Here is a 27,989-nt window from a genome sequence, read left to right as displayed (position 1 = left end):
CGCGCGCCTCCGCCCGCTGTTGCCCAGCTGTGCTCCAGCTCCTCGAGTGGCGGTGATGGCGTCGCTCACGGTGAAGGCCTACCTTCTGGGCAAGGAGGACGCAGCCCGCGAGATCCGCCGCTTCAGCTTCTGCTTTAGCCCGGAGCCCGAGGCCGAAGCCGAGGCCGCGCCTGGCCCCCGGCCCTGTGAGCGGCTGCTGAGCCGGGTGGCTGCGCTCTTTCCTGTGCTCCGGCCCGGCGGTTTTCAGGCGCACTACCGCGGTGAGCGGGCCCGACGCCCTCGGGAGCGGTGCGGGGACGTGACGCAGCCCTGCCCTGCCCGGCGGGTCGACGGCCCCTTCGCCTCGGCCTTGGCGGCGCCCGCGGGAGTTTTCTCTCGCAGCTCTCCGGGTGGACGGCGGCCCGCGTGGGCCCCTAGCTCGGTCCTGGTGCCGCCCTGGTAACGAGGAGCGGTGGCCGCAGCCAGCCCTTGAGGCGGGTGTCTGGCGCCGCCAGGCCCTCCCGGCGAGTCTCAGGCCTGGCGGCGTGAGAGGCCTCCTCCCCGCGGTGATAGTGCAGATTTTGGCGAGGGCGCAGGGCGTCCTCACCTGCTCCCCCAGCGCCTCTCGGGTTACACCGACTCGGTGCCGCAGTCCGGGTCTGCCAGCGCCAGGTGGGGTTGTGGAGAGAACCCGGAAGAGCCGGGGCGGGCAGACGCGGAAGGGCCGGCGGGGAGAGTGGTGACGCCGTTAAACGCTCCGGGAGGCGAGGTGCTCGGTGGTGCGGCCTGGCCCGCAACTCGCGGGCGGCTGGCACAGGTCGGGCGGCCTCACGAACACCTAGGGCTAGGCGGAATCCAGACGTTATCTCACTGGCAGTGATGAGAGGCACAAGAGAAAATGTTTTTAGAAGTAATGGTGTAGGGACAGAGCCCGGGAGGCAGCTGTTTATAGCTGCGCGGGTGAGAAGCTGGCTGCTGGGTGTGGGGTTAGGGGAGGTGGTTGTGCTGGGAGGGAGGCGGGCCCGTGTACGTGGGGCGGTACTAGGACCTTCCTCTGGACTGCTGCCAGGCTCCCAACTTTTTTTTTCAACCTGTTTAAAAATTAGCGATTTTATTGAGCTGCCACCCCATGGAATTCGTCCATTTAAAGTGTACAGTTTTTACCATTTCCACGGATTTCTGCAGCCATTATCACAGTCATCTGGGAATCTTTCCATCACCTTCTGAAGAAACTCTGTACCCTTTAGCTATCCTCCCATCCCATGCTTCCAGCCGTCAGATACCACTAACCTACTTTATGTATTCCCTTGTTCTGGGCAGTTCATATAAAAATATGTAGGTTTCTTGTATTTGGCATGTTTTTACGGTTCACATACGTTCAGCATGTATCAGTATTTCATTCCTTTTTGTGGCTGAATAACATTCAATTTTATGGATACAGCACATTTTGTTTAGCTGTTCATTAGTTGATGGACATTTTAGTTGTTTCTGGCTTTTGATTCAGCCACTGTTTTTATGGTAGATGTTGCATCTGGTGACCCACAGACCTGATCTAGCCTGCAGATGTATGGTGTGGTTTGTCCTGCATGGTGGTGTTTTAAACCATTTGCGCCAACATCTAAAAATTGGAGACTACATACAAATACATAATTTTAACTTTGTTGGGGGCGGAAGCAGGCAGATGTATTCTGCTTTAGTCTTCTAAGCCACAAGCGGTCCAAGGGGAGCAGGTCAGAGGTGGGGATCTCCACGTTGACATGGGGACTGGTCTGGCTGGATGTGCACAGAGATAGCAGCCTTCTGATGGGGCAGCTGGCCCAGAGGCAGGGCATAGTGGGCAGGGGCTGCCACTGCTGGCCCTGCACACACACTGCTGCTGGCGCGTGTCCCGGGCCCGGGCTGGAGCCCCTGCCCTCCCGGCAGTGGCAGAGTGAGTGGGTGGTCTGCCCTCAGCCCTGCTTCTCTCTGGGCCAGACAGGTGGGCTTTGGTTTATAGCCTTGCAAGGGCCCTTCAGCACCAGCCTCAGCCCTTTTCAGCAGCTCGTGTCCAGCTGAGACATGCTGGGGCTCACGTTCTGTCTTTTAAACAATCTAGATGAGGATGGGGACTTGGTTGCCTTTTCCAGTGACGAGGAGCTGACGATGGCGATGTCATATGTGAAGGATGACATCTTCCGCATTTACATTAAAGGTAAGGGGCTGCTCTGGGGTGCTGCCTAAAGCCTAGTGCTCCCTGCTGAGTGCAGCTGGCTTGAGGTTATGGAGAAGTTCCTCCAAAGAAGGGGTGAGGAGACTGGGGCTCTTTAAGACAGGAGCACAGTCATTACTCTGCTTGACCTGAGAAAGGAGTCTGTGTCCACCACAGGGGGTGAGATTGGAGGGTCTCTGGGTTCACTCTTTTCTTGAGGGGGGTTCCCTCTTGATTGCGATCATGGGCCAGGGCAGCTTTGGGGTTTAGTTTAGTGCGGGCCAAGACCATAGCCATACGGACACAGCTCTCTGGTGCGTTGCTCCTGCCTGGGCCACACGTCCCCAGGTCACAGGTGCAGGGATTGGAGCCTCTTAGCAGGTTCTGAAGCTGCTTTGTTACCGTCAGTTGAGCACCTGAATTCCGGGTGGATTCAGTGTCTGAAGGGTGGCACTGTGGGCCTTCTGACCCATGGCCCCGAGTGCGATTCTTCGCGGCTCACCGAGAGTCTCGGCTCTCCACCCTGCCTGCAGAGAAGAAGGAGTGCCGGAGGGATCAGCGCCCCCCGTGTGCCCAGGAGGTGCCCAGAAACATGGTGCACCCCAACGTGATCTGTGACGGCTGTAACGGGCCCGTGGTGGGGACGCGCTACAAGTGCAGCGTCTGCCCTGACTACGACCTGTGCTCCGCCTGCGAGGGCAAGGGCCTGCACCGGGAGCACGGCAAGCTGGCCTTCCCCAGCCCCATTGGGCACTTCTCTGAGGTGAGTGGGGCCTCCCTGTGGGTGGGCGCCGGGTAGCAGGAGTCCCCTGACTGGCACCACCTTGCCCCTCTGCCTGCCCCTTCCTAGGGCTTCTCTCACAGCCGCTGGCTCCGGAAGCTGAAACATGGGCACTTTGGGTGGCCTGCCTGGGAGATGGGCACACCGGGGAACTGGAGCCCACGTCCTCCTCAGGCAGGGGATGCCCACCCTGGCCCTGCCACGGAATCAGGTGAGGATTGTGTCTGCTGGCCTCTGAAGGGTGAGACGTGAGGGCCAGCAGAGCTGGAGGGCTTTCCCTGTGTCCTGAAATCCTGCATGCCTGTGGCTGGCCTAGGCACTTCGTGGCCATTCGTGCATTTAATCCTCATAAAATCCTGCAAAGTGCAAGCATCGTCTCCATTGTACATCTGGGAAAACTAGGTGCCTCGGTGCTCAAGGCCACTAACGCACCTGCCCTGGTGGCCTCACATGCAGATTCGGGAGGTCCCTCCAGCACCTGCGTCTCCACAGTCTGCTCTCTCCTTCTTCATGCTAGTTGTTCGGAAAGTCAGAGCCAGATCTGCTCACATCTTGTAAAACAGTTCCCAAGTTAAAAATTTACACATAGCTTGCATTCTGAACTTTTAGATTCTAGTTTTATTCTGATTTTATTAGTATTACCACGTCCTTTGATTTACCTTGTCTTTAGGGACAAAGATGAGGGTATTTGTTTGATTTGAGTAAATAATACTTTTTTGGGGGGAGGGGTAAATAATACTTTATACTGTGTGTACAGAGTTTCTAGGCACTAGGAATGTAGATGAAGGGGGAGTGGTGTGAAAGACAAAGGGGCCCAGGAGGTGGCCTAGAGAGGGGGAGAGAGGGAAGCAATAGGGTATAGGCTGCTGGGACCAGCCCGGGAGCAGGGCTTCTGGGACAGACAGGACTGTGACAGGTTTCAGTCATTGAGAGAGATGCTTTGAATTAAAAGTATCTTTGTTTTTTGAAACCAAAGCCTCTGGTCCATCGGAAGATCCCAGTGTGAATTTCCTCAAGAACGTAGGGGAGAGTGTGGCGGCTGCCCTCAGCCCTCTGGGTAAGTGCTCCTCCTTTGACATCAGCACAGCATTTGGTAACCAGCGTGCAGGCGGCTATTCTGTGGCTTTCAGATGGGATACTGCAGAGGATGGGCAGCTGATGTGTCTTTGAGACCAGTAAGGATTCGTTGCTTCATATCAATCAGTCTTGACCAAGTGCTGCACCACAGGCCACTTGAGGTTGAACTCCCTGACAAATTCTTCAGCTTTCCACACAGAGTGAAGTGGAATCAGCCAAGAATCAGCCAGCATTTGGTTGGGTAATCCCACTAGGGAAGGTGACCGTGCTCAGTTTAAAGGCTGCCCTTCATCTTCTTCCTGCTTGTCCTTTGGGAGAAGACCAGTCTGTATTTCTCCTTACTTGAGCTTTGGGGTTTCTGTAAGGACTTAAATGAGTAGTTAGCTGAGATGCCATATTGCTTTTCTTCCCTTTTTTGCAATCCCCAACCTTGCCTGGTGCTTCCTAAGAACTGGGCTTGTGCCAGTGCCAGAGAGAAAGGAGTAAGGGAGGGAGGTTCTCGTGTCCGCTGCTGGATTCCCAGTGTGCAGGCCCAGGGTAGGTGTCTTTGTGGGTGAGCTGTGCACCTTCATAGTGTGACCTGGCCCAAGGCTAAAACCTCTAAAACTTTAGAAAGCACTTGCTGGGTTGTGGCCATAAGAATCAGCTGATGAAGGTGACTTATGATGGATCCATGATATCATCTTTGTGACTGTGTGGTGGGAAGTGTCTACCTGGTCTGTCCAAAAGTTGTGTCCAGTGTCTGAAAGAATGCTGTAGCAGGGTGCCCAAGCTCACCCACCACCCGCCCTGTGGCTCAAAGAGCATGACTGGCATTGCTTCCAACCTGAGACCATTTCTGCTGACAAAGCAGCTTTGAAGTAGCAGTGACATCTTGGCATTGCTGCTACATGAAACAGCTCAGATCTCACATGGTTTCTGTATTGGAGTTAAGGACTCTTGAGTGAGTGAGGAAAAATAATTGCTATATTTAATGCTTTCTAAGGAGGGTAACTGGAGAAAGAAATGACAACCCACTCCAGTACTCTTGCCTGGAAAATTCCATGGACGGAGGAGCCTGGTGGGCTACAGTCCATGGGGTTGTGAAGAGTCGGACACGACTGAGCGACTTCCCTTTCACTTTTCACTTTCATGCGTTGGAGAAGGAAATGGCAACCCACTCCAGTGTTCTTGCCTGGAGAATCCCAGGGATGTGGGAGCCTGGTGGGCTGCCGTCTATGGGGTCGCACAGAGTCGGACACGACTGAAGTGACTTAGCAGCAGCAGCAAGGAGGGTAACAGTGGAGTAGTGATGAAATAATTGGGAGATAGGTTATTCCTAAACTCTGCCACTCACTTAAGACATAGTGAAGAGGTAGTAGGATTTTAAGTAATCCCAACTAATGGGTTGTTTCAGAGGCCACGGAAAATTTTTCTTTGGAAGATAGTAAATGGACAGTGGTTCTCAAGTCTACTGAACATCAGAATCACCAACGGAAGGTTGGTTTTTATTTGATTTTAATTTTTTTTTGTGTGGGAGGGTGTATATTTTGGTAGATGGAAACTATTAAAACTGATTATCCTGAATAAAAAAGTTTTCTTTTGAAAGAATGAACAAGATAACTTGGGAAGTCACAAAACCACGTCTGCGTTCAGGCAGGAGACTTTAAAACAGTGAGGAGTTCCAGGTCCCTTGATTCGTTAAGTGGGTTTTGGGTAGGGCATGAGGGGTCTGTGTGTTCTGAAGACTTCCCAGGAGACTGTCACACTTGCTCTCCATCCTGAGACCTATCTGAGTGGATTCTCCATTCAGGACACCAGGGAATAATTTTAGAAGTGCTCAGAGGTCTTTGGCAGTAAGAATTAAGGCCTTCTCAGGTCTTTCAAAGTGGATGGAGTGCTTTCTGCTAACTCAGGAGGAGCCTGGAACCCTACAAAACAAGTTTCAGTGGAATGTGTTTTTGAGTAGCTATTGAAGAGAGCCATTCGAGGAATGGATTAAACTCTCTTTGGAGTTACGGGTATTTATTTTCCTTTCTTTTGAGGAACTAACAGGATGACTCAGTCTACTAACTGCCTAGAAGGGAATGTTAGTTCCAAGAGCAGGGGCCCAGAGGGAGGCAACCACTAATACCTCTCAGAGGGCAGTCGGTACAGTGAGTCAGCGACTAAGACGTTTTTTTGATAAGTATGGTAAGTTTTGTGATAAGCTGGCACTGTGAGAGCCAGCTGAGCAAGAAAGAGCATGAGCCCAGGGCTGCACCTGGCTGGAGGTCACAGCCACTGACACCTAGGATGTAAAGCAGCAGGGCCGTGGAATCTTCCACAAACATCCCCTACACAGAGGCTTTGGATAGCAGGGCAGAGACTGTGGTACAGTCTTGTAAGCCCCAGATGCCTTGGACAAGGACTGAAAAAGACCCCATGCCAGAGCTTAAAATTGTCCTGTCAGAACCCTTGGGGCAGAGACTTCTGAAACTCTGAAGGCTGCTGTAAAAGCTGGAAGCTCCATGCCTGCCGGGGATGGTCTCCAGGGGAAAACCAGAATGGATGGGGTATCTGATACACTTAATCTGTGTAGAAAATGCTATAGAGAAGCTGTGAGAGAACATGGGGAAAGTCACTAAGTGAAAAAGAAAGCATCGTTACTGCTATAAATACAGAAAACTCTGAGGAGATAAGCCCACTCCTTAGCCAGCAAAGAAGCCTATATACATAGTGGCACTAACATAAACACTGAATATTGTTTTTACCAAAATGTGAGTTTTTGAAAGGATAGGGGAAGTGTTGATCATCTAGAGTTAGAAATAAATGGTAAACCTAAGTAGTCAGGAAAGACAGAAAAAGCACATTGTCAGTTAAAAGTTGTCTCTGGAGGGTGGGCCAGGCTGTGTGGTGGGGGCAGGGAATCTATATTGCTTTTTAAATTTTATTGAAGTATGCTGCTGCTGCTGCTGCTAAGTCGCTTCAGTCGTGTCCGACTCTGTGCGACCCCATAGACGGCAGCCCACCAGGCTCCCCCGTCCCTGGGATTCTCCAGGCAAGAGTACTGGAGTGGGGTGCCATTTCCTTCTCCAATGCATGAAAGTGAAAATGAAGTCATTCAGTCGTGTCCAACTCTTGGCAACTGGGCCAGGCTGTGTGGTGGGGGCAGGGAATCTATATTGCTTTTTAAATTTTATTGAAGCCTACTGCTGCTGCTGCTAAGTCGCTTCAGTCGTGTCCGACTCTGTGTGACCCATAGATGGCAGCCCACCAGGCTCCCCCGTCCCTGGGATCCTCCAGGCAAGAACACTGGAGTGGGTTGCCATCTCCTTCTCCAATGCATGAAAGTGAAAAGTGAAAGGGAAGTCGCTCAGTTGTGTCCGACTCTTGGCAACCCCATGGACTGCAGCCCACCAGGCTCTTCCGTCCATGGGATAGTTGATGTATAATGTTAATGATGGTGTATAGCAAACTGATTCAGTAACACATGTATGTATTTTCCATTATGGTTTATCATAGGATATTGAATATGGTTCCCTGTGTTAGACAGTAGGGCCTTGATGTTTATCCATGCTATAGTCTTTAAATTTTTCAATTGACCTGTGACTGCACTGGTCTGCTGCTGCGTGCAGGCCGTCTTCAGCTGGGGAGTGGGGGCTGCTGTCTGGTCCTGCACAGGCTTCTCACTGCAGTGGCCCCCCCTGGGAGCACAGGCCGCAGTGCAGGCTGCAGTAGCTGTGCCACTCGGGCTCAGCACCTGCAGCTCGCGCTCCAGCGCAGGCTCGGCAGTTGTGGCACACGGGCTTGTTGCTCCGTGGCCTGCGGGATCTTCCCAGACCAGGGACCAAAACCATGGCCCCAGCATTGGCAGGACGATTCTTAACTATTGGGCCACCAGGGAAGGCCCGTTCTTTTGAAAGTGCTTCACTCTAAGACATGGGGCGTGTCCTTGGAGAAAGTAAAACGAATTATAAACCCAGTGAGTGTGCCCTCCCTTCCCTTCAGTGAGCATGTGCCCAGAGTGTGAGAGATTGGAGGTGGACACGCCGTCTTCATGGGTCTCACACAAAGCTTGCGTGGGCTGCCTGCCTAAGCAGGGGTAGCGTGTTCAGCGTGCGTGTTTTTCACATCACTCGGCCCCTGCACGCAAGTGGGATGCCTCAAGTGAGGCCAAGAACGTCCTCCGCACTGCGGTGCAGGTGGCTCTGGCTGGCCGTGTGGCACAAGCTCTCACCCTGCTCTGAGGGCTTGGCCGTGCCTGCTGTGCAGCTGCTGTCCTGCACGGTGAGGGGAAAACAGAGTCTGTTTACAGACTTTGTCGCTCTGAAGCTGACCTGGGATGACGTTATTAATCAAGTTTTTGTTCCCCCCGGCTTCTAGGCATTGAAGTTGATATTGATGTGGAACATGGAGGCAAGAGAAGCCGCCTGACCCCCACCTCTGCAGGCAGCTCCAGCACAGAGGAGAAGTGTAGCTCTCAGCCAAGCAGCTGCTGCTCTGACCCCAGCAAGCCAGACAAGGACGTGGAGGGCACAGCACAGTCTCTGACGGAGCAGATGAATAAGATCGCCCTGGAGTCAGGGGGTCAGCCTGAGGCAAGTGCCGCCTAACACATCCAGAGCTTCTCCCAGCACCTGAGTCGCAGCCCCTCCCCGGCACTCACACAGCCAGCAGAACCCATTTCCGTTGAGTTGTTGGTGGCATTTAAGTTGTCCTGTGACCCCTCCACTAGAACTCTGTAAAGCAAAAGGACTCTTGCTAGTCCTGCGTGCCCTGTCTCTCGCAGAGCTGAGGCTGTGGTCAGGTGGCCTGTTGTTCTCATGCTTGTGCTCACTGGGGCTTTGTTTCAGGAACAGATGGAGTCTGATAACTGTTCAGGAGGAGATGATGACTGGACTCATCTGTCTTCAAAAGAGGTGGACCCGTCTACAGGTGAACTGCAGTCTCTACAGATGCCTGAGTCTGAAGGGCCAAGCTCTCTGGATCCTTCCCAGGAAGGACCCACAGGACTGAAGGAAGCTGCACTCTACCCACACCTGCCACCAGGCAAGGGATTTCAGATAGTTGTGTATTTCTCCCTTTTCCATTCAGAGCCTCCTACCACTTGCTTCTAGCAACACAGACAGGCATTACCTTCTCTACTGCAGGGCTTGTCTGTTGATATAAGAGAAATCTAGGAGTTGGTTTTGTCCTCTGCGTCTATACTGAGCCTTAGTACGCTCAGCTAGTTTTAGTAGTTTCTAAAACTTAACACACAGACCCAGAATTATGCAGGCAGATGTGGTGTGGCCGCAGCACTGGCTTTGGGCACCGCCGTGCCTGCTGGAAGTGGACTCGGAGCCCATCGCCACTGTTTACTCATGGCAAGTGGTGATGAGCAGGGGCCACAGTCACGGTTCCAGGAGGAGCCAGGCAGGAAGCCGTGGTGTAAAGTGGGTGGTGTGGAAGGCAGCAGGGCCGGGTGGAGAGAGGGGCAGCCTGGAGGACACGCACTGAATAAAGGAGGCCACTCACATCCTGCTCTGGTTCAGCACTGTCACATGGCAGAGCCGTTTAAAACATTATTCAGCTGGAAACCCATCTGTGCGCCAAATCCAGCCCTTGGGCTGCCAGTATTTATCTTCTCTGCCTTGAAGCGGAGAGTGGCAAACTGTGGCCTATGGGCCAGTAATGACTGTCATTTTTATGATGGTTGGAAAAAAGTCAAGATGGGAAAATGAGACGAAATTAAAATCTTGGTTCATAAATGTAAGTTTTACTGGAACATAGCCATGCTAATTTTTTACATATTGTGTGGCTGCTTTTATACTTCAACAGCTGAGTTGAATATTTGTGACAGAGACCAAATAGCCTGCAAAGCAGCTTAAAATATTTACTCTTGATTTTTTACAGAAAAAGCTTGACAGTCCCTGCCTTGGAGGGTCCCTGTGAGGATTAAGACCTTGTACAAGGGCCAGGTACAGGTCACATTTGGGGCGCAGTGCCTCTTCCTCATAGCTCTCATTACTCTTTCTGGCAGAAGCTGACCCCCGGCTGATTGAGTCCCTCTCCCAGATGCTATCCATGGGGTTCTCTGATGAAGGTGGCTGGCTCACCAGGCTTCTGCAGACCAAGAATTACGACATCGGGGCTGCCCTGGACACCATCCAGTATTCAAAACACCCACCACCTTTGTGACGATGTTTGCTCACCCATTCTGTGTCCCCTTTCTTGTCTCATAGTTGTGTTGAGTTAGTGTAGAACCCCAGTGCCTCTAAGTCCCAATTTCTCGTCATTCTTTCAGAATCTGGGGGGTGGGGATGCACAAAGCCATTTAGGGCAGTAGAACAAGTGACACGGGGGGGCGTTCCAAGGGTGTGAGTGCGGATTCTGAGAAACACTGATCAGCTTCCCATGGATGTCTGGCTCCTTCCAGCCAGGGGACCCCCCCCCAGGGCAGAGTGAGAGACGCCTCACTGGGGAGGACGTGGAGACCATACTGCATCCTATCCGTACTCTCCCTGCAGGATTACACCAGCAGTCCAGAACAGATCTTGCCAAATGGCTTTCTGCTTTTTCTTTCTTTTTTAATGACTATAGGACACTGATATGTAACTGATTTTCTGCTAGAAGTTTGATATCCTCTGAATTTAGATAAAGGATCACCAGCATTCACCCGGGGTGGAAGAGGCTGTCCTATAGCAATTACAGCTCAGGACTGTGGCTAACATCTGAGAAGACAGAAGGGCTGGCAGAGGAACTGATGTTCAGAGTACTGCCTATTTCATAACCACTGTAGTTACCATTTCCAAACGTGTCAGCTGCTTTTAAAGTTAAGAAAATCGCTTTGTAACCATTCTATTTGTAAACAATTTTAATTAAAGGTATAAGCACTTTAATCAAAGATGGTACAAGAGGTAATCTGTTTGATGGTCATATTTATCGTCGCTTCTTGTAGTTCCCATAAGTCATCCTTAGTCCTACTATTTGAAAGCAACCTGGGGAACCCTGTTTTCAGTGGCACAGAGGTCACTAAATTGAAGGGTTCATGTGACAAATATGTCTACGTGAATAACATACTAGTTTCAACTCACAGATCGTCATCAAAGTCCTCTCCAGTTTTAAAAAGGTCACATAGACGCATGAGTGAAGAACGTGCCTGCATCCCTTTGACCAAGGGCGCACCCTCTGCCCAGGGGCCTGCGCCCTGTGACTGCTCAGGGATCCTCCCACAGAGCCACTTGGGCCCAGACATGGGAGTGTGTGTGGTCTGAGGAGACTGGCGTGCACCAGGGAGCCTGCAGAGGCCTCCTTCCCTTGGAGTCTGGGCCTTGGGGGCCCCCTGCTCAGCCTGTGCTGCCTGGATTGGCTTGAGGCCTCTCTGCAGAGGGGTGAGGGGCTCTGTGTCCAAATGTAAGCTGTTTCCAAGACATTGTTCCCACTTAGACATGGTCCTGACCTGCTGGGCAGGACACGGTGGTTCCCCCCGGGGAACAAGCTCCGTGGTGTCCAGGTCCTCACGACTGCTCTCTCTGCCCTTCCCTGCCAGGCCAGCATGATCCTGCAGGGGAGACACGAGGTGATGGCACGTTTGCCCTTCAGAGGAACAGGTGCCCAGCAGACTCAAGGGACAGGGAGGCGTGGGTCCTGGGCCTGCGCTAGTCTTGGATGGTACCTCTGGGCACTGACAATTGCTGCTCCGTGTTGTCTACTATCCTGTAGGCTGGCAGGCCAGGGATATGCCTTGATTTTGAGATGAAGCAAAGCACAGCAAATAAATGCCCTCTCTCTCACTCCAAATTCCATGACTAGGCTTTCCAAAAGAGCAAGATGGTCCCATGTGATCAGTGGATCTATCTCATGGGACCTTAGAATCAGATGAGGGAGTGCCTGGGGTGCTAGCAGGAAGGACCCTACAACCATCTGGAGACACCATGTGCTCATCGCCAGGCAAGGGGAAAGCTCTCTATAGCCGTGTCGAGGGTTTTAAAGCTGCAGATACGGGATGTGACTGCCGCTGGGGCCTGGCTTCTCCCTCTCCCTCAGGAAACAAGGGTTCACTGCAAAATGAGTGCCACTGCCTACAAAGGAGTGTGAAAGCAGTGACAGGAGGGGCCCCCAGCACCTCCCCCAGGCAGCGTGGAAGAGGCTCTGGGCAGCTGTTAGTGATCAGAGGCTGCCAGCTCTCGGGCTGACTTGCTGTGACCTCTTTGGACCTATGCCAGCCTTGATTCCTTACCTTCAAAACAAAACAGGCTGGTGGTGAGCATTAGACAATGCAGTTAAAATGTTTAGCCCAGGGACTGGTACATCGGTAACTGTCACACTCATTATTCTATAATTTGGAGATGGAGCGCTATACCCTTACCTGGGGGTCACATAGCTAGTTAGTAGCAACACCAAGTTTGATCTCTGCCTCTTGGCTTTGAATAGGTGCTCTCTACTCCAGTCTGAAGCTGGTCAGGTCAACCCTGGCCTATGTTGGTGCAGCACTGACATATGCCTGGCAGAGTTCCTCTGTCTGGACGCCTGTGGCTCCCACAACAGCATAAAGCAAAACCTCGTTCTGCGACCTGGAAGGTATGGTGGGGTCTGCTAGGTGTGAAGCATCAATAACAAGAGCAGGTCCTGGGTGAATAGAGTGCCCCAAATTCACAAGACCCACCTGGGTAAATGAAGGTGGCAGTTCCTCAGAAATGCAGGGCAGGTCCCAAGTTGAACAGTCTGGCGAAGACCTGGCACTCCATGTAGAATGAAGAGAACGGGCCTGATGCAGAAAAGTCCTACTGGTCAACCTCGCTTGCCTCCAGGGCATCAAATTGCCCTTTTGACCCAGTTAACATCAGTAACAGCAGGGAAACAGGGCAGGCCAGAGAAAGGAGTTGGCTTAAGACATAACAAGACACATGGGAAGTTGGACTTTGGGGACGGGGGAGGGTATAAGTCTTTTAATAGTCCAAAAAACAATAAAAAAAATCCAGCATGTGCTCCATGGCCACTGGGACACTGACCTTCAAGGACTTCAAGGTGACCTCACAGTTTCTGGAGTCCTGGACATGAGGGCCACATAGAGGCTGGACTGTGCTCTGGTTCCATTTCCTGGCAGAGAAAATGCTGTCAAGAATCTAGTCCTGGGACTACCCTGGTCCAGTGGTAAAGATTTTGCATTCCAATGTAAGGGGTGCAGGCTTCAATCCCTGGTCAAGGAGATCACACATGCCTCCAGGCCAAAAAACCAAAACATAAAACAGAAGCAATACTGTAACAAATTCAACAAAGATTTTTAAAATGGTCCATATAAAAAAAAATCTTAACAATGTAAAAAAAAAAGATCCAGTCCTCCTTGTAATAATCTATAATGGAAAAGAATTTCAAAAAGAATACATATATGCACACATATATGTATTATTACTACTATATATATATAACCAAATCACTTTGTAAACCTGAAACTAATGCAACATTATAAATCATCTATACTTCAGTAAAATTAAAAAAATACAACCTAGTCCTACCGCTGAGCAGTGGTCTGATCCTGACTGGTGGTCTCCTGCTCTGCACCTTGCCATCCCTTATAGCTTCCCAGATGGCTGCTCAGCTTCTGCCCTACTGCCAACAACAGGTTGCCCAATGACATCCAAGGCAGTCCATTTCTCTGCTCTATAGCTTGCAGTTGCTAGAAAGTTCTTATTTTGAACTGGAATCTACCTCCCCAAAGCATCTGCCCTGGAAGAGCCACCCTAAACCTAGATGAGGTGGTCTCTCAGAAAACTCACTGAAATGCAGGTTAAGCTGAGAGGAGACCTGTGACAATCAGGTCTTTCCTGCTCTCAGCTAAAATCTCCCAGGCCCATTGGCTTCTCTGGCCACACTTCACTTTGTCAGCCTTGCCCTTGAGTTCTCCCTGAGGTCAGCGCAGTCTGGATGTTCTGAATTAAGTGAGACTCCTAAGAGGCGCCTCCACTGGCATCTTGCTCAGCTCCCACCTCTGCGCCTGGTGCCCGGCCTGGCCAGGGGCCTGTGCTGACGGTGCCTCCTGGCTCACAACCCTCAGGCTCCCTGCCAACCATGGAAGCTGCCTGTCCGCCCCCAAACCACGGGGCAGTTAGGTGGGGGTGGGTGAGGCTAGATTGGTGACGGGCTTGGCACCTTTTCCTAGGCAGGCCTGTGCTGAACGGAGGGTCTGGCTTTTCTGTCTCGGATGAAGGCTGACCGTTGAAACACACTCCTCCTCCTTTCAGCCCCAGTTCTTTGGAGTCCCTTTCCAGATACTTCAGCCAGCGGTTCTTTGAGGGCTGGAGTTTTTCCTACAGAATTGGGAAGTAAATTTATTTTCAAAAGTAGGCACCTTTACTGAGAATCCCCAGTGCAACGCTGAGGCCCAAGGGCCTCAGGACCCATGCCTACGCCACCATCAGGAAAGGAATTTGACCGGCAGGTCATGGGAGAGAGATGTCCTGAACAGAGCACCCTGGCACACACCTGGGGAAAGCTTCAAGACACAACTTACCAAGACCTTTGCGAATGTCCACACTCCCTGGTCCAGTGGTTTCAAATGAAGATGAAGGCATGAAGATGCTCATTAAAGTGTTACCAATAACAGCAAATGTTTATAATAGCAGAAGTTTGGTAAATGCCCAATAAGAAGGGAATAAAAGTAAAGTCGCTTAGTCGTGTCTGACTCTTTGCGACCCCATGGACTGTAGCCTACCAAGCTCCTCTGTCCATGGGATTTTCCAGGCAATAGTACTGGAGTGGGTTGCCATTTCCTTCTCTACAAGAAGGGAATAAATATCGGCAAATCCACTATCTTCTGTAGATACTTTTTAAAAATGAAAATAGTTGAAAGCTATATAGCAACATAGAAGATACAAGTGAAAATTCCAGGATGATGCAAACAAGTATTTCTTACAGAGGTGATGATGAAAGATTAGGTCTGTAAGTAAAGAAACTGAAAGGATGGACTCAAGCATGCAAGAGCTGATGTGTGAAAGTGGTGTGCTGAAGACTATCTCCCCTATTTATAATAAAAATACGAAGAGAACCTGGAGTGCAGACGCTGCCAGCATGATTCTGTGATCAAAGGTGGCGCTCTTCCAGGGAGCCTGTCAGAGAATTGTTTCCCCTGTCCTGGCAGGACAGTGACCTTGTAGCCATGGCATCCTGGACGTACCAATGGTGTTGTCTGCTCAGTCCCTGGAGCTTTGACACACTGCCCACCCAACACCGAGCACCTACTCTGAGGCCTCGGGACAGAACGGCAGAACGTGAGCCACCATCTAGAGAAAGCGGACACGGCAACCCAGGCACTCTACAACAGCATCCTTTCCCCGCCCAGGGTGCTTCGGACAAGGGGAGGACAAGGAAGTGAGGTTCAAGTTAGGTTCAGAAGAAAAGCCAGGCAGCCAGAAGAAAAAGCCCTTTTCATAGTATTGCAAATATTTGTTTACATGGCTGTCTACACACTTATAAAAGGGAAAGGTTTATTCATTTTTGTATCCCCTGCAGCTTTAAGCCAAGTTTTCATCAGTCAGTGACATCAACATCTGTTTACAGAACAAACGATGAATGAATGAATGGAACCTCTTGGTGACAGAGCCGGCTCAGGCAGCTGGGCTGAGGTGGTGCCGCTGGCTTACCTGTGGACTTGCAGGGGCAGCCTGCCAAGGACCCACGTTTTCTTCCTCGTTGGCACGTATGGATTCTCCCAGAGACCTTAGGGAAAGATTGTACAACTGTTCTTTGTAAAACGACCAGGAAGATGAAGGACAGTGAAGACGGGAGCAGTAGGATGCATAGACTTAACAATGGCTATCAAAGCCTGCTGAGGGGAACTTACTGATTGAACTTATCTCTATTGTTTCCATGTGACTTGGACATCCTCCAGCAGTTCAGAAGGCAGAGGGACCATCTGTTCCTTGGAGCAACAGGAAAAGTAACACAGGGCAGAAGGGGCGCTCTTCACTCTGAGACCAGAGCTGGCATCATGGCTTTGCCAAAGACTGGCTGTCATAGACTGTGTGACTCTGGGTACGTAACTGTACCCCAGTTTCCTTATTTACAAATGGGGATAATGATGCAAGGGGACTGTGAAGATAAATGAGACAACACATGTGCACCTGCCCTGCTCAGGGCCTGAATAGAGAGACTAACTCAGCTGAACTCTGACAGTCCCTCCCATCAGCAGCGTCGACGTCCCCACTGCAGAGGGTCATAGAAGTGTCTTTACAGTTGTGTGGTATCTCAACCGCTACGAGATAAGGCCTTTTCCTCAGTCAGATGTGTCTTCACCCACCCTCCCAGGGATAGCAGGGGTCTTTCATCACACAGAGAGCACAGTGAGGAGCGGAGCCTCTGCAGTCTCGAGTGGAGCCGGATGGCCAATTAAAACATGCGTTGTTCAAGGGCTGAAGGCTAGCACCGAAGCCGCAACCACCCATGTCCGACAGGGCTGCTACCTCACACGATCACACTGGAACTCTCTCTACTGACCTACAATGGAAACCCAAGTCCACCAAATGTGGGCACCTCTATGTCAGTTTCTTCATTTGTAAACCAAAGCCAATGATCCTCATGGGGTGACGAGCAAGATGAAATGAGATCATGCATGTCAAATGCCTACACTGGATACCCCAGTGTCCAGCTGAGCAGTGTCCTGTCTGTTACTCACCAGAACTCTGCCCACCATACTATGATCTGGGAACTCAGCTCCATCAACTACAGAACCTCTTTCTGCCATATGAAGGTATGGTCTGTCTTCTGCTTCTATTGTTTCCCTGAGAACTGGGCGTCTACCATTTCTCAGTAGGTGATTTCTCTTTTCTCCAGCTACATTTTAGTTCTTCCCTTTGTTTTCCATGTTCTGTAATTTCATTATGTTGTTGTGTCAAAGGGTGGATTTTATCTTTTAAAATTAACTTATTGAGGTAGAATTTATAATTAACCTACCCTAAAATGTACCAAATTAAGTGTTGGTACATCAGATGAGTTTGGTAAATTATATTTTTGAAACTATTACTCCAATCAAGATATAGAAAATTTATTGATATATAATTAGCAAGATTTAGAAAATTTTCATCACCCTAAAATTCCCTTATCTGCCCTTGTAGGTGAGAACCACTCATCCTTACAAGTATCTTGTCTTTTGTGTCTGACATCTTTCACTTAGCAACGTTTCTGAGGTTTGCCCATATCATTTTTGTTGCTGAGTAGTATTCTACTGTATGAAAATACCACAAAATGTATATGCAAAATCACACTGTCTTGATTGCTGTAGTGTTACACTAAATCTTGAAATCAGGCTGTAGAAGTCCTCCAGTTTTGTTATCAAAATCGATCTGGCAATTGCATTTCTATATAAATTTTAGGATCACTTTGTCAATTTCAGAAAAAAAAACACAACTGCTGGAATTCTGACTGGGATTGAGATGACTGTATAGATCAATTTAGGATGAAGTGACATCATGACAATACTGAATGTTCTAATCCATGAACATACTTCATCATTTAGATCTTTTTAAAACTTCTCTCAGCAAAGTTGTGTAATTTTTACTGAAAATATCTTGCACATTTTTGGGTTATATTTATCCCTAAGTATCCTATTTTTTGATGGTATCATAAACGGTATTTGATTTTTAAAGTCGTTTTCCAACTATTCACTGCAGTTACATAAAAATAAAATTCAGTTTTGTATGTTGACCATGTATCCTTGTGATTTTGCTAAATTATTAGTTCTAGTAGCTTTTGGATAGGTTCATTAGGATCCGCTACAGACACAATGTTTTTATCCAGTTTGGGATTAGATGCACTTCCTGAATCTAAGAATGTGAGCCCTTTGATTGTAGAAAAAGTTCTGTTCATTTCTGCAAACATTGCCTTTTCCCATTCTTTTTATTATCTCCTGCTGGAACTCGTCTCTGTATCTTTCATGTCTCTGAACTTTCATATTTTCTACCTTTCTGTCTTATTCATATTGACAATGTGAATCATTTCTTCAGATTTATCTTCCATTTCACCAATTCTCTCTTTAGTTGCACTTAATCTGTTTACCAGTCCACTAAACTGTTTTTAAAAAGACGTACTTATGTACTTATACTTTGGCTGTGCTGGGTCTCTGTTGCTGTGCTTGGGCTTTCTCTGCTTGTGGTGAGCGGGGCTCCCTCACTGCGGGGTGTGGGCCGCTCACTGCGGTGGCTTCTCCCGTTGCAGAGCACGGGCTCTGGGCGTGCAGGCTTCCTGTGCTGCCACCTGTGGGCTCCAGAGCACAGGCTCAGTAGCTGTGCTGCAGGGCCTGAGTGCCCCACGACACGTGGGATCTCCCGGTACCAGGGGCTGAACTAGTGTCTCCTGCATTGCAAGGCGAAGTCTTAACCACTGGACCAACAGGGAAGCCACTGAACTTTTAATTTCAGTGACCAAACTTTTCATTTCTACAAACTTTTTGGCTGTTCTTTAAAAAAGTGGTTATTTTTTAAAGTCTCTTGCTCTTCCTATATCAACCATCCTCATTTAATTTCATTAAATATATTAAACATACAATATTATGTATTCTGAACTCTTTTTGGATCTGACTTCTCTGTCATTTCTGCTGTCTTTTGCTCATGGTGACATGCTTCCTTAAGTAAGTTAAATGATCTTTAACTTTGGGTATATGCCACTTGGAATTTTATATATCCTTTGATGCCTGGGTTGAAGATGCATTGCTCCAAAAAGGAGCTACATTTATCTCTGCTTCCTGGGACACTTTAAAAATAAGTTTGAAGGGCTTCCCTGGTGGCTCAGTGGTAAAGAATCTGCCCGCCAATGCAGGAGACATGGGTTTGATCCCTGGTCTGGGAAGATCCCCCGTGTCATGGAGCAACTAAGCCTGTGTGCCACAACTATTGAGTCTGTGTTCTGGAACTCGGGAACTACTAAAGCCCACGCACCCTAGATTCCACGCTCTGCAACAGGAGAATTGGCCGCGACAAGAAGCCCACACACTGCCACTATAGACAGCAGCCCTGGCTCGCCGCAACGAGAGAAAAGCCTGTGCAGCAACGGAGACCCAGCACAGTCAATAAAATAAACTAAGTCCTCAGTTTGAGACTTTTCACCCAGCATGTGTAAAAGGGTGAAAGGTCACGTGACAGCATCTTTGTGCTTACAAAATCCTGGAGCAGTGTTTCCCCTCTTTAGCAAGTGCCGAGGGCAGGACAGGCTGGGTCAACCTACCTCGGAGGGGTGCATTTCTAGGTCATTTGTACACCAAGGGTGTAGTCCTCTGGGCACTCAGCTCTATGTGGTGGTCTCCGACTGACCTTCCCACACTGAACAGACTTTTTCTCTGTCTCCTGCCTCCCTCCCAGCTACATGGAAGCTGCAAGGCAACAGGTTTCAAACGCCCCAGCAGCCCAGCTTACTCTCTGGATTTTGGCTTTTGCTTCATTTTTGATCTCTGATGACTACTTACCTTTTTGTCATCTCGTCAGTGCCTTTAAAATATCATGGCTGGCATTTTAAAATTAACTTCAGTGGGAAGATTGTTCAGTATCGTTCAGTATCTAATTGCCATGTTGTTAGACATGGAAATCTAAGGGATTTCTCCATCATATACTCCCACCATCCACTCGAGATGAAAACAGGGCCAGATAACCAGGCCTCCCTCAAACTATCATACCTGAGTGACATGTCCGAAATCTGTCCCTGCAGCAGGTTTAATTTTTGGACATGGCGTCTACAGTCAGCACCAGAGCCCTCACCGTAAGCCTGAGAAACAAACACAGATATGAGTTTAAAAAGTATTGACAGAATGCTGAGAAACAGACCCATTTGAGACACAACTCAGGGAGGGTAAAAATGTACTGTGCAAGGCCTGAAGCACCATGCAGGAACTCAAACAATGACTGCCCCTTCTGCAGGGATTTACAAACTAACAGTCTCAGGGACTAATTTCAGTCAATCTGGCTGCCTACCATTACCCTGAATTTTACATGTCAAATCCAAACTCAATCCAAACCCCACACAAATTGGTTAATAAACATAAGGAATTCAGAAGAGAAGTAATGCAAATCGCCAATAAACATGAAATGATACTTAACCCTCACTCACAATCAAAACAATATAAAACAGATGAGATATTTATTTTTCACTTAGTAGTCACTCATTTGTTCAATATATATTTATTAAGTACCTATTATGTGCCAGGACCTGAACTAGGTAAGGACAATACAAGAGTGTATAAACATCCCTGTCATCACGGAGCTCTGCTGTGTAAGAGACAGATAATAAGCACATAAGACACCTACACGGCCAGCAGATGGTGAGAAGTGCTACACAGGAAAGCAAGGCAATGCAGTGGGCGTGGGCAGAGTGGAGACACAGAAGGTAATTTTATATGAGGTGTTCAAGAGGTCCACGAGTAGATCACTGAGAGGGTAACATCTGAGCACGAAACAGGAAGATAAGCGGGAACAAATCATGTAGATAGCAGAAGCAATGAAACAGAAAGGAGTGCAAACACCTTGAGCCTGGCATTTTGGAGAAACAGCGAAGAGGCCAAGTGGCTGGAGCTGAATGGTTTAGGGCAAAGAGGGTAGGAGATGAGGTTTGAGAGTGCAGGCCCTGTTACAGGAAAAGTCAGCCTTATGGGTGTGAGATCTGCTCTGCTCTCTTTCTTGAAATTCTTAATAATCTCATCTTTGAACGTGTGTTGTGTAAGTGAAGTCTGATGAGATGATGAAACATGCTTCTAAGTTGTGGACAGCAAATGTGCCCACTGTTCCTTGCCACTCTGTTTGCACAGGGCATGCCCGATGCCCCAGCGGCACAGAGTCCCGGTGAGCCCGCAGGGCGTGAGAGCCCAGTGAGGCTCCAGGCATGGGCGGCATGAGCTGCCTGTGCCTGAGGGGCCAGGGCTCCCAGGGGGACCAGAACCTGCTTCAGCTGCAGAAAGAAAGCAAGGGTATTCCACCAAAAGCATCAACAACCAAGTAAACCTATCATATCTCTTCTTACCCCTATTACCTCCCTGGAATAGCCTGTGCTGAAAACACCACAGAAAAAGGGAGAGAAGCACAATTCACAGTTCCTCTTCTTCTCGGTACTTCCTGACTAATCAGTGAGTGGAAGGTTGAGAGTGTAGGTAGAATGTGTGTGTGTCAAGCAGCGAGGTAAAAATAGTAGAGTTAATTTTGTGCAACATCTCCACTCTTAAGAATAAAATATGTAGGCATATATGAGCTACAAAAGAAAAACGGTGCAATTTTGATCATTCTACATGTGTACTAAATGCTCTTATATTATTCTGTATATGTTCCACATACATACTAAATGTTCTTAGCATTTAAAACCAGTGTTGCACAGTCTAAATGGTATTGCACTATTTAAATGTTAGCTTTTAACATGTTAAAATGTTGGTTAACACTAGCATTTAGTTAGTTTTTCTTTACACAGGAACAAATCATATAGTAAATTAAAAAAATACTAAATAGGGACTTTCCCAGTGGTCCAGTGGCTAAGGCCTGAGCTCTATGCCTGGTGGGGGAACTGGATCCCACACGCTTCAACTGAAAGACCCTGTACGCTGCAACTAAGACCTGGAGCAGTCAAATTAATTAATAAATAGAAATAAATATTTAAACCATTAGTAAATAAAAAACATTAGGAAAAGTCAAGAGATCATGAAAGAAGAGCTTAATATTTAGAACCTTTAATAGCAGTTTTTTTCTGCTTTTGCAAAAGGGCCCCACATTTCCATTTTACATTGTCTCCTGCCCCGTCCAGGCCCCGTCTGAAGGCACATATATGTTACTCCAACCTGGAAGGTCTGACATGATCCTGCGCACGTAGGACCCTTTGGCCGTGGTGCTGAGACTGTATGGCTGGAACAGGTGACCAGTCAGGAGGGGGCTGCAAATACTGCGGCAACTCAGCCCACTGTGATAACAAGCGGGCACAACGTGGGTACGTTGTGACTGCATTTGCTGAGGGATCACATGAAGCGTATAAAAGAAAAAGAAGACTCAGGGATGAGTTCAAGGTTTGTAGCCCCAACAACCAGAAAGAGAGACTGGGCAGTTAAGAGATGGGGATGACTGTGGGAAAAGCAGGTAGGTGAAAGGGAGGGGAGGGCTCATTTGGGAATATAGGTTTGGGGTGCTTGTTAGATATCCAGCAGAGAGGTAAGTGGCTGGAAGCATATACAAGTTCACTGGCAGGCCTTGGGTCTGACACAGACACTTGAGAACTGTCAGACTGTCTTATCTCAGACCACTAAGGGAATGACTGTAGCTAGAGAAGAGGTGAAAAACAAAGCAAAAATCTGAGTCCCAGAGCACTCCAAAGTCTAGAAGACGAGGAGATGGGAGAAACTGGCAAAGAGGACTGAAACACAAGCTGGGAAGACAGGAGGAAAACCAGGGGCAGGGCGACTGGAGTCCAGGTGAAGACTCCAAGGAGGAGGACGAGGTGACAAACTCTGACAATGCCACCAATAAGCCACGTCACCTGAGGACTGAGAACCAAGCCCTGATGACTTGGACATGAACAATTTTAGTAGACTGGTGGGGAGTGAAATCCCATTTTGGGCAAGTTCAAGTGAGAACGGGAGGAGATGAACTGGAGAGAGTAAAGGCAAAATTTAAAAAGACTGATAACTGACTTATGACTGCCAAGAGGGAGCAGGGTGGGGAAGGGATGGACCGGGAGTTCAGGGTTAGTGGGTGTAAACTATTACATACAGAATGGATCAACAACAGTGCTCTACCGTACAGCACAGGAAGTGTATTCAATATCCTGTGATAAACCATAATGGAAAATATGAAAAAGGATGTGTGTGTGTGTGAGGCACACATACAGTTTCTGCAAATAACTGCATCACTTTGCTGTACAGCAGAAATGAACCCAATATTGTAATTCAACTATACTTTAGTGAAATAAAATAAAAAATTAAATAAATTCCCAAAAGACAACTCATGTATGGCGTAACTGGGAGGGTGCGGGCTCTCTTGCATGGCAGAAACTGCTCTCTGAACAGTAAAATGCATTCTCTCCTCATCTGAGAGCAGACCAGACTACACTTTCCAGTCTTTCTGGCAGTCAGGTGTGGCCATGAGACTAGGTTCCTCCCACTGGAGTGTGAACCACTTCCAGATTCTTCCTGGGTAGCGTCTTCCTGATCTTGCACCTTCAGGGGCTTGCGGCAGCAGGAGACAAGCCTCAGGGAATAGCAGAACCTCAAGATGACAGGTGCCAGGGTCCCCGAATGATCACACCAAGTACAGCTGCCCTGCTGATCTCAAACTCTCCCAGGACTGTTCAAAATAGCAAGAGAAACAACTTCTATTGTGTTAAGCCACAATCGTGGTGCCTGTTTGTTAATGTGGCCTAGTCAGTCCTAAGCCATATGCCACTGCATAAGCATGGGAGGCGCTGAGAGGAAGGCAAACCTTCCTCAAGAATTCAGAAATACAGGCTGATATCTAAAACATGTACAGTCATCAGCCAGCCTCCTGACTTCTGAGACCCCATCTCAAGGTAGGCCTCAGCTGCCCTACTTACTGACAGATGACCTAACTGTCCCCACTCCTACCCATCCCAACTGACAGGACCAGAGGTGGACATCTGAGTCAACCACATCAGATTATTTCTCCCAGGACTTTATAACTGGGACTCGGCTCTTTCAGTTGGTTTGAAATGAGATTCTGTGGTCTTTGAGTGGAGTATGTTACTGTGAGCTGGAAAGAGACAGAAAGGAAAGGAAAGCTGGAAAGGGAGAGGAGGAGGGAGGTACAGTGAGAAAATCGGTGAAGGGAGGAGGAGGGAGGGAAAAGATGCCTGTGTGGCTGGCAGCTTTTCAGGTCTTGGGGTTGGTTCTTCAAAGGGTGAAGGGCTGTTCTTCCCCTGGATCCCCACAAGATGTCCCAGTACCTTGCCAGTGCATTTTAAATTTTGCTGAAGTGTTTTTTCCTATAATCTGCAACTAAGAGAACCTTGGTTGAAAGAATTCCTCTGATTTAACTTGTAGGAATTTGTCCTAAGGAAATAATTGGTCCAGTAAAGAAAGAGGTATTTGTAAGAAGCTTCATTACAGAGTTCCCTGGTGGATTAGACAGTAAAAAATCTGCGTGCAATGCAGGAGACCTGGGTTCACTCCCTGGATCGGGAAGATCCCCTGAAGAAGGGAATGGCAATCCACTCCAGTATTCTTGCCTGGAGAATTCCATGGACAGAGGAGCGTGGTGGGCTACAGTCCATGGGGTCACAAAGAGTCGGACATGATTGAACGACTACACTTTCTTTCTTTTACTACAGAGTTGTTCATAATAATGAAAACTAAAATCAACCTAAGTGCCCATCAATGTGGGGCTGGTCATTTATTCATTCAACAGACATTCCTCGAGCGAGCACTATCTCACAGGCACTGTGCTAGGTACCAAAAGTATACAGTACAATGTCAAAAAAAAGGGTATATGTGTGTCCATCAACAGATGAACGGATACAGAAGATGTGAAGTGTGTGTGTATGTCTGCATATATAAATCTAATGGAATATTACTGTCATAAAAAAGAATGAAATATTGCCATTTGCAACAACATGGGTAGACCCAGAATGTATCATACTGAGTGAAGCAAGTCAAAGACAAATATTATATGATATGACTTGTATGTGGAATCTAAAAATAATACAAATGAAATTATTTACAAAACACAAACAGACTCACAGACATAGAAAACAAACTTATGGATACCAAAAGGGAAACAGGGGGAGAGGAATAAATTAGGAATATGGGATTAACAGATATACACCACTACATATAAACAAGGATTTATTATATAGCATAGGAAACTACATTCAATTTCTTGTAATAATTTGTAATGGAAAAGAATAGGAAAAAAATATGTATAAGTAAATCACTTTGTTATATACCTGAAACTAACATAATATTGCAAATCAACTATACCTCAATTTTTTTAAAAGTGTATATAAATAAAAGAGGCAAAGCGTTTACTCTCAAGGACTTACAGTCTGAGATGGACAATACTCACATAAACACCCTTGAATGTATTTCTGATGGGGAAGTGAGATTAACTAGGGGATACCTCAACAACAAGCACACAGAAGGAAGCAGGTCTGGATTGTTTCAAGGTCAGAGAGAAAAGCCCCTGCAGCTGAAGGACGAGAATGATGCAACGAGGCTGCAGAGGTAGAATCAAGGGTTGGACCAGGTGAACAAAGGGCTCAGTGAGGAGACTGAGGTATTAGAAATCAGGTGGGTCAGTAAGTACGGACTTGGAAAAAAACTGTAATCTGGGAGAAAAATTGGGCTAATAAGAGCACTTACAACATGCTCCCTTCTGTCCACGTGCTCTTTCACCTCCTGACTACCTTCACACCCTGCCCGCCCCTTCTCACACCCCTGGATCTCGAACAGCTGTCTGTCCAGCCCCAGTTAGGTCTGATTACTCTTACAGACTCTGCACTCTCCTCTCACTGTGCTCAGTTAAATTTTAAATTACATGTGTGGTTTTAGTTTCTCTTCCCCTTTCACAAGGGCAGATCTGTACAGGCAATAAGGACACCTTCTTACCTTTCACTGTTTCCCATGCCTACACGTAGATGGTACTCAGTAAATACTGACTGACTGAATAAACAAAGGAAGGTCACTTTCCAGGCACCACTCCATCCACTTCACTTCCTGAAGGAAGATGATCTTAGGGAGCAGGAGCTCTGTATCTAATGAACCTGAGTCAATAATGGAACACGGGGTTCCATGAGAAACACACTTCTGCATGGCTGGGTCCTACCTGCTTTCTGGTACGGGTATTAGACACCCTGCTTCTTGGGACTCACCTGCAAAAATGATTGCTTCTTTCCACAAGCCTTGCATGTCCACTTGAGACTCTTTTTCACCTATAATGAAATTTCAGAAATAGAGCTACAATAATTATTTGAAACAGTTGGAACTGGATCAGAAATAGTAATTTAAAGAGATCAGTGGAAAAGAATAGAGTCTAGAAACAAACCAACACATGTATGAAAATTTAGTATATTATAAAGGTGAAGAAAGAAGAGCCTATTTAATAAGTGGTTCTGGGAAACTGGGTATCCATATATTAATAAACAAAATCAAATTAGATCTCTACTATCTGTCATTCTCAGAAAATTCCATAACATTTCAAGTCTTGATAAATCTGACTAGATGGGGTGTCTCTCAACATAATAAAATGGCTTACTTCCAGCTCTAAAGCTGGAAAATCACCATGAGCAGTCCCATGAAAGTCAAGAACAAGTCAAAGATTTGCACTATTGTTTACTGTCTTTTCGGATGTGCTAACCAATAGAATTCAAAAAGAGAAAGTAATTAGGAGGTATGAAAATGGAGGGAAAAAAACTAACCTTATTTATGAATATTATGATTTATTTCTTTAAAACTGAAGATAATAAAATGAAAAACTACTAAAACCAGTAAGACAATATATTAACATAGGCGCTAGGTAGAAAATGTATGTATCTTCAAAAATTAATATTGCTTATAAGCAAACATATAGTTAGAAGAGATAATGCAAGAAAAGTCCATTTATAATGGCAACAAAGAAAATGTTACCAAGAGGCACCCAAGGTGCTTTAACAGGTGGAATGAGGACTTCCCTGGTGGTCCAGCAGTTAAGAATCCGCCTGCCAACGCAGGGGAGACGGATTTGACCCCTGGTCTGGGACGACTGCACAAGCCTCAGAGCAACGAGGCCTCTGTACAACTAGACCTGTGCTCTGCCACTACTGAAGCCTGCCCCGCTACAGCCCGCACTCTGCAACAAGAGAAGCCAAGGCAATGAAGACCCAGCGCAGCCAAAAGCAAATTAATACTAACAATAAAAACTCTTTAGAAAAGAGATAGCATGCGTAACATCATGAGGATGTCTAGGTTGATTCATAAAAATAAATACAATTGAAACAAAAATCATCAGGTCTTTTGGAGAAGTACCTAAAAGGATTCTAGAGAGGACAAACAACATCAATTACAAATTTAAGTGGGTATAATCCTAAGATTCTACTTTTCAGCATCTACTTTCAAACACCATAAAACTATTGTGTACTTTCTATAGCTACATATGCAAGTAAGACATGCAATAAAAAATAATAAAACTCTGGAAGGACAAGCAGTAACTGACTAGCTCTGAGGGGCTAGAAAGAGCGAGTGAGAGAGAGAATACGGTATAAAAGGATCTATGCAATTGGACAGGCCTAGCAGAGGCGCTTGGCCGGCTACAGTCCTCGGGGTCGCAAACAGTCGGAAGCGACTGAGCACGCCTGTTCTGGGTCTTCCTAGTAGTTCCAGATAGCGGGAGCTAGTCTAGTTGTAGCGCCAGGGTTTTTCACGGTGGTAGCTTCTCTGTTGCAGAGCATTGGCTCTAGGGCTCCTGGACTCACAGCTGTAGCTCACGGGGCCCAGAAGTTTTGGCACATGGGCTTAAGCGCTTGGAGGCATGTGGAATCTTCCCCAACCAGGAATCAAACCCCCGTACCCTGCATTGGCAGGCGGATTCTGACCCACTGTACCACCAGGGAAGTCCTGGTTTCTACAAATCTTACATCCAAAGAGCAAAATGCTCCCCAAAGGCCACAACAACGGGTATGGAGAAGTGACATCAATAAAACCTAATTCTCACAACTGATACCATCACTTGTCCAGGCCTCAAGCACACTCCGCAACCCCACGAGACTGAGCCCATGTCTGCGAGCAGGGCGTGAGGAAGAGGTCTAGCCTCTCAAGGCTCCACCTCGTCCCGCCCGCCATCCCCGCGCTCGGGGGAGGGGAGGCCCCACCTGGTGAGCCTGGAAAAGGCTGCAACAGCAGCAACGAAGGACCCGCGCCTGCTGAGGAGGTGCCATTGCGACCCCCTCGCCCCTGCGTTTTCGCCGGCTTCCGGGTCCGCCGCGGCCCCGCCCCTTCACGCGCTCTGTGCGCTCCAGCCTCGGCCCCGCCTCCTACGCGCGTGCGCCTTGGGCTGCGGCCGCTGGCGCTCCGGCCCGCCTGCGCAC

At 48.0% G+C, this 27,989-nt stretch overlaps 2 protein-coding genes across 3 annotated transcripts; one reads left to right on the top strand and one right to left on the bottom strand.

The window, feature by feature from the left end:
- The first annotated feature begins 9 nt into the window (after nt 1-9).
- Nucleotides 10-10,882, top strand: SQSTM1 (sequestosome 1). The gene is made up of 8 exons (XM_055539141.1): nt 10-260; nt 2,075-2,170; nt 2,701-2,930; nt 3,018-3,159; nt 3,925-4,005; nt 8,370-8,584; nt 8,840-9,035; nt 10,009-10,882. The coding sequence occupies exons 1-8, from the start codon at nt 56-58 to the stop codon at nt 10,164-10,166; spliced, it is 1,323 nt and encodes a 440-aa protein (XP_055395116.1). The 5' UTR covers nt 10-55; the 3' UTR covers nt 10,167-10,882.
- Nucleotides 10,825-27,925, bottom strand: MRNIP (MRN complex interacting protein). 2 transcript variants are annotated; one of them, XM_055539150.1, is made up of 9 exons: nt 27,774-27,925; nt 25,800-25,859; nt 19,627-19,715; nt 15,808-15,885; nt 15,608-15,683; nt 14,118-14,275; nt 12,980-13,067; nt 12,634-12,735; nt 10,825-11,529 (listed from the first exon to the last, which is right to left on the bottom strand). In XM_055539150.1, exons 1-9 carry the CDS (start codon nt 27,837-27,839, stop codon nt 11,059-11,061), a joined length of 1,188 nt encoding a protein of 395 aa, XP_055395125.1. In that variant the 5' UTR covers nt 27,840-27,925; the 3' UTR covers nt 10,825-11,058. The 2 variants fall into 2 exon arrangements, with proteins under 2 accessions (XP_055395125.1, XP_055395130.1); XM_055539155.1 differs by lacking the exon at nt 15,808-15,885 and having other exon boundaries at nt 27,774-27,924.
- Between the last annotated feature and the right edge of the window lie 64 nt (nt 27,926-27,989).

Source organism: Bubalus kerabau, chromosome 1 (genome assembly GCF_029407905.1).
Source record: "Bubalus kerabau isolate K-KA32 ecotype Philippines breed swamp buffalo chromosome 1, PCC_UOA_SB_1v2, whole genome shotgun sequence".
Classification (NCBI taxonomy): Eukaryota; Metazoa; Chordata; class Mammalia; order Artiodactyla; family Bovidae; genus Bubalus; species Bubalus kerabau.
Note: the sequence above shows the minus strand (reverse complement) of the source record. Positions and strands in the feature narration are given on the sequence as shown.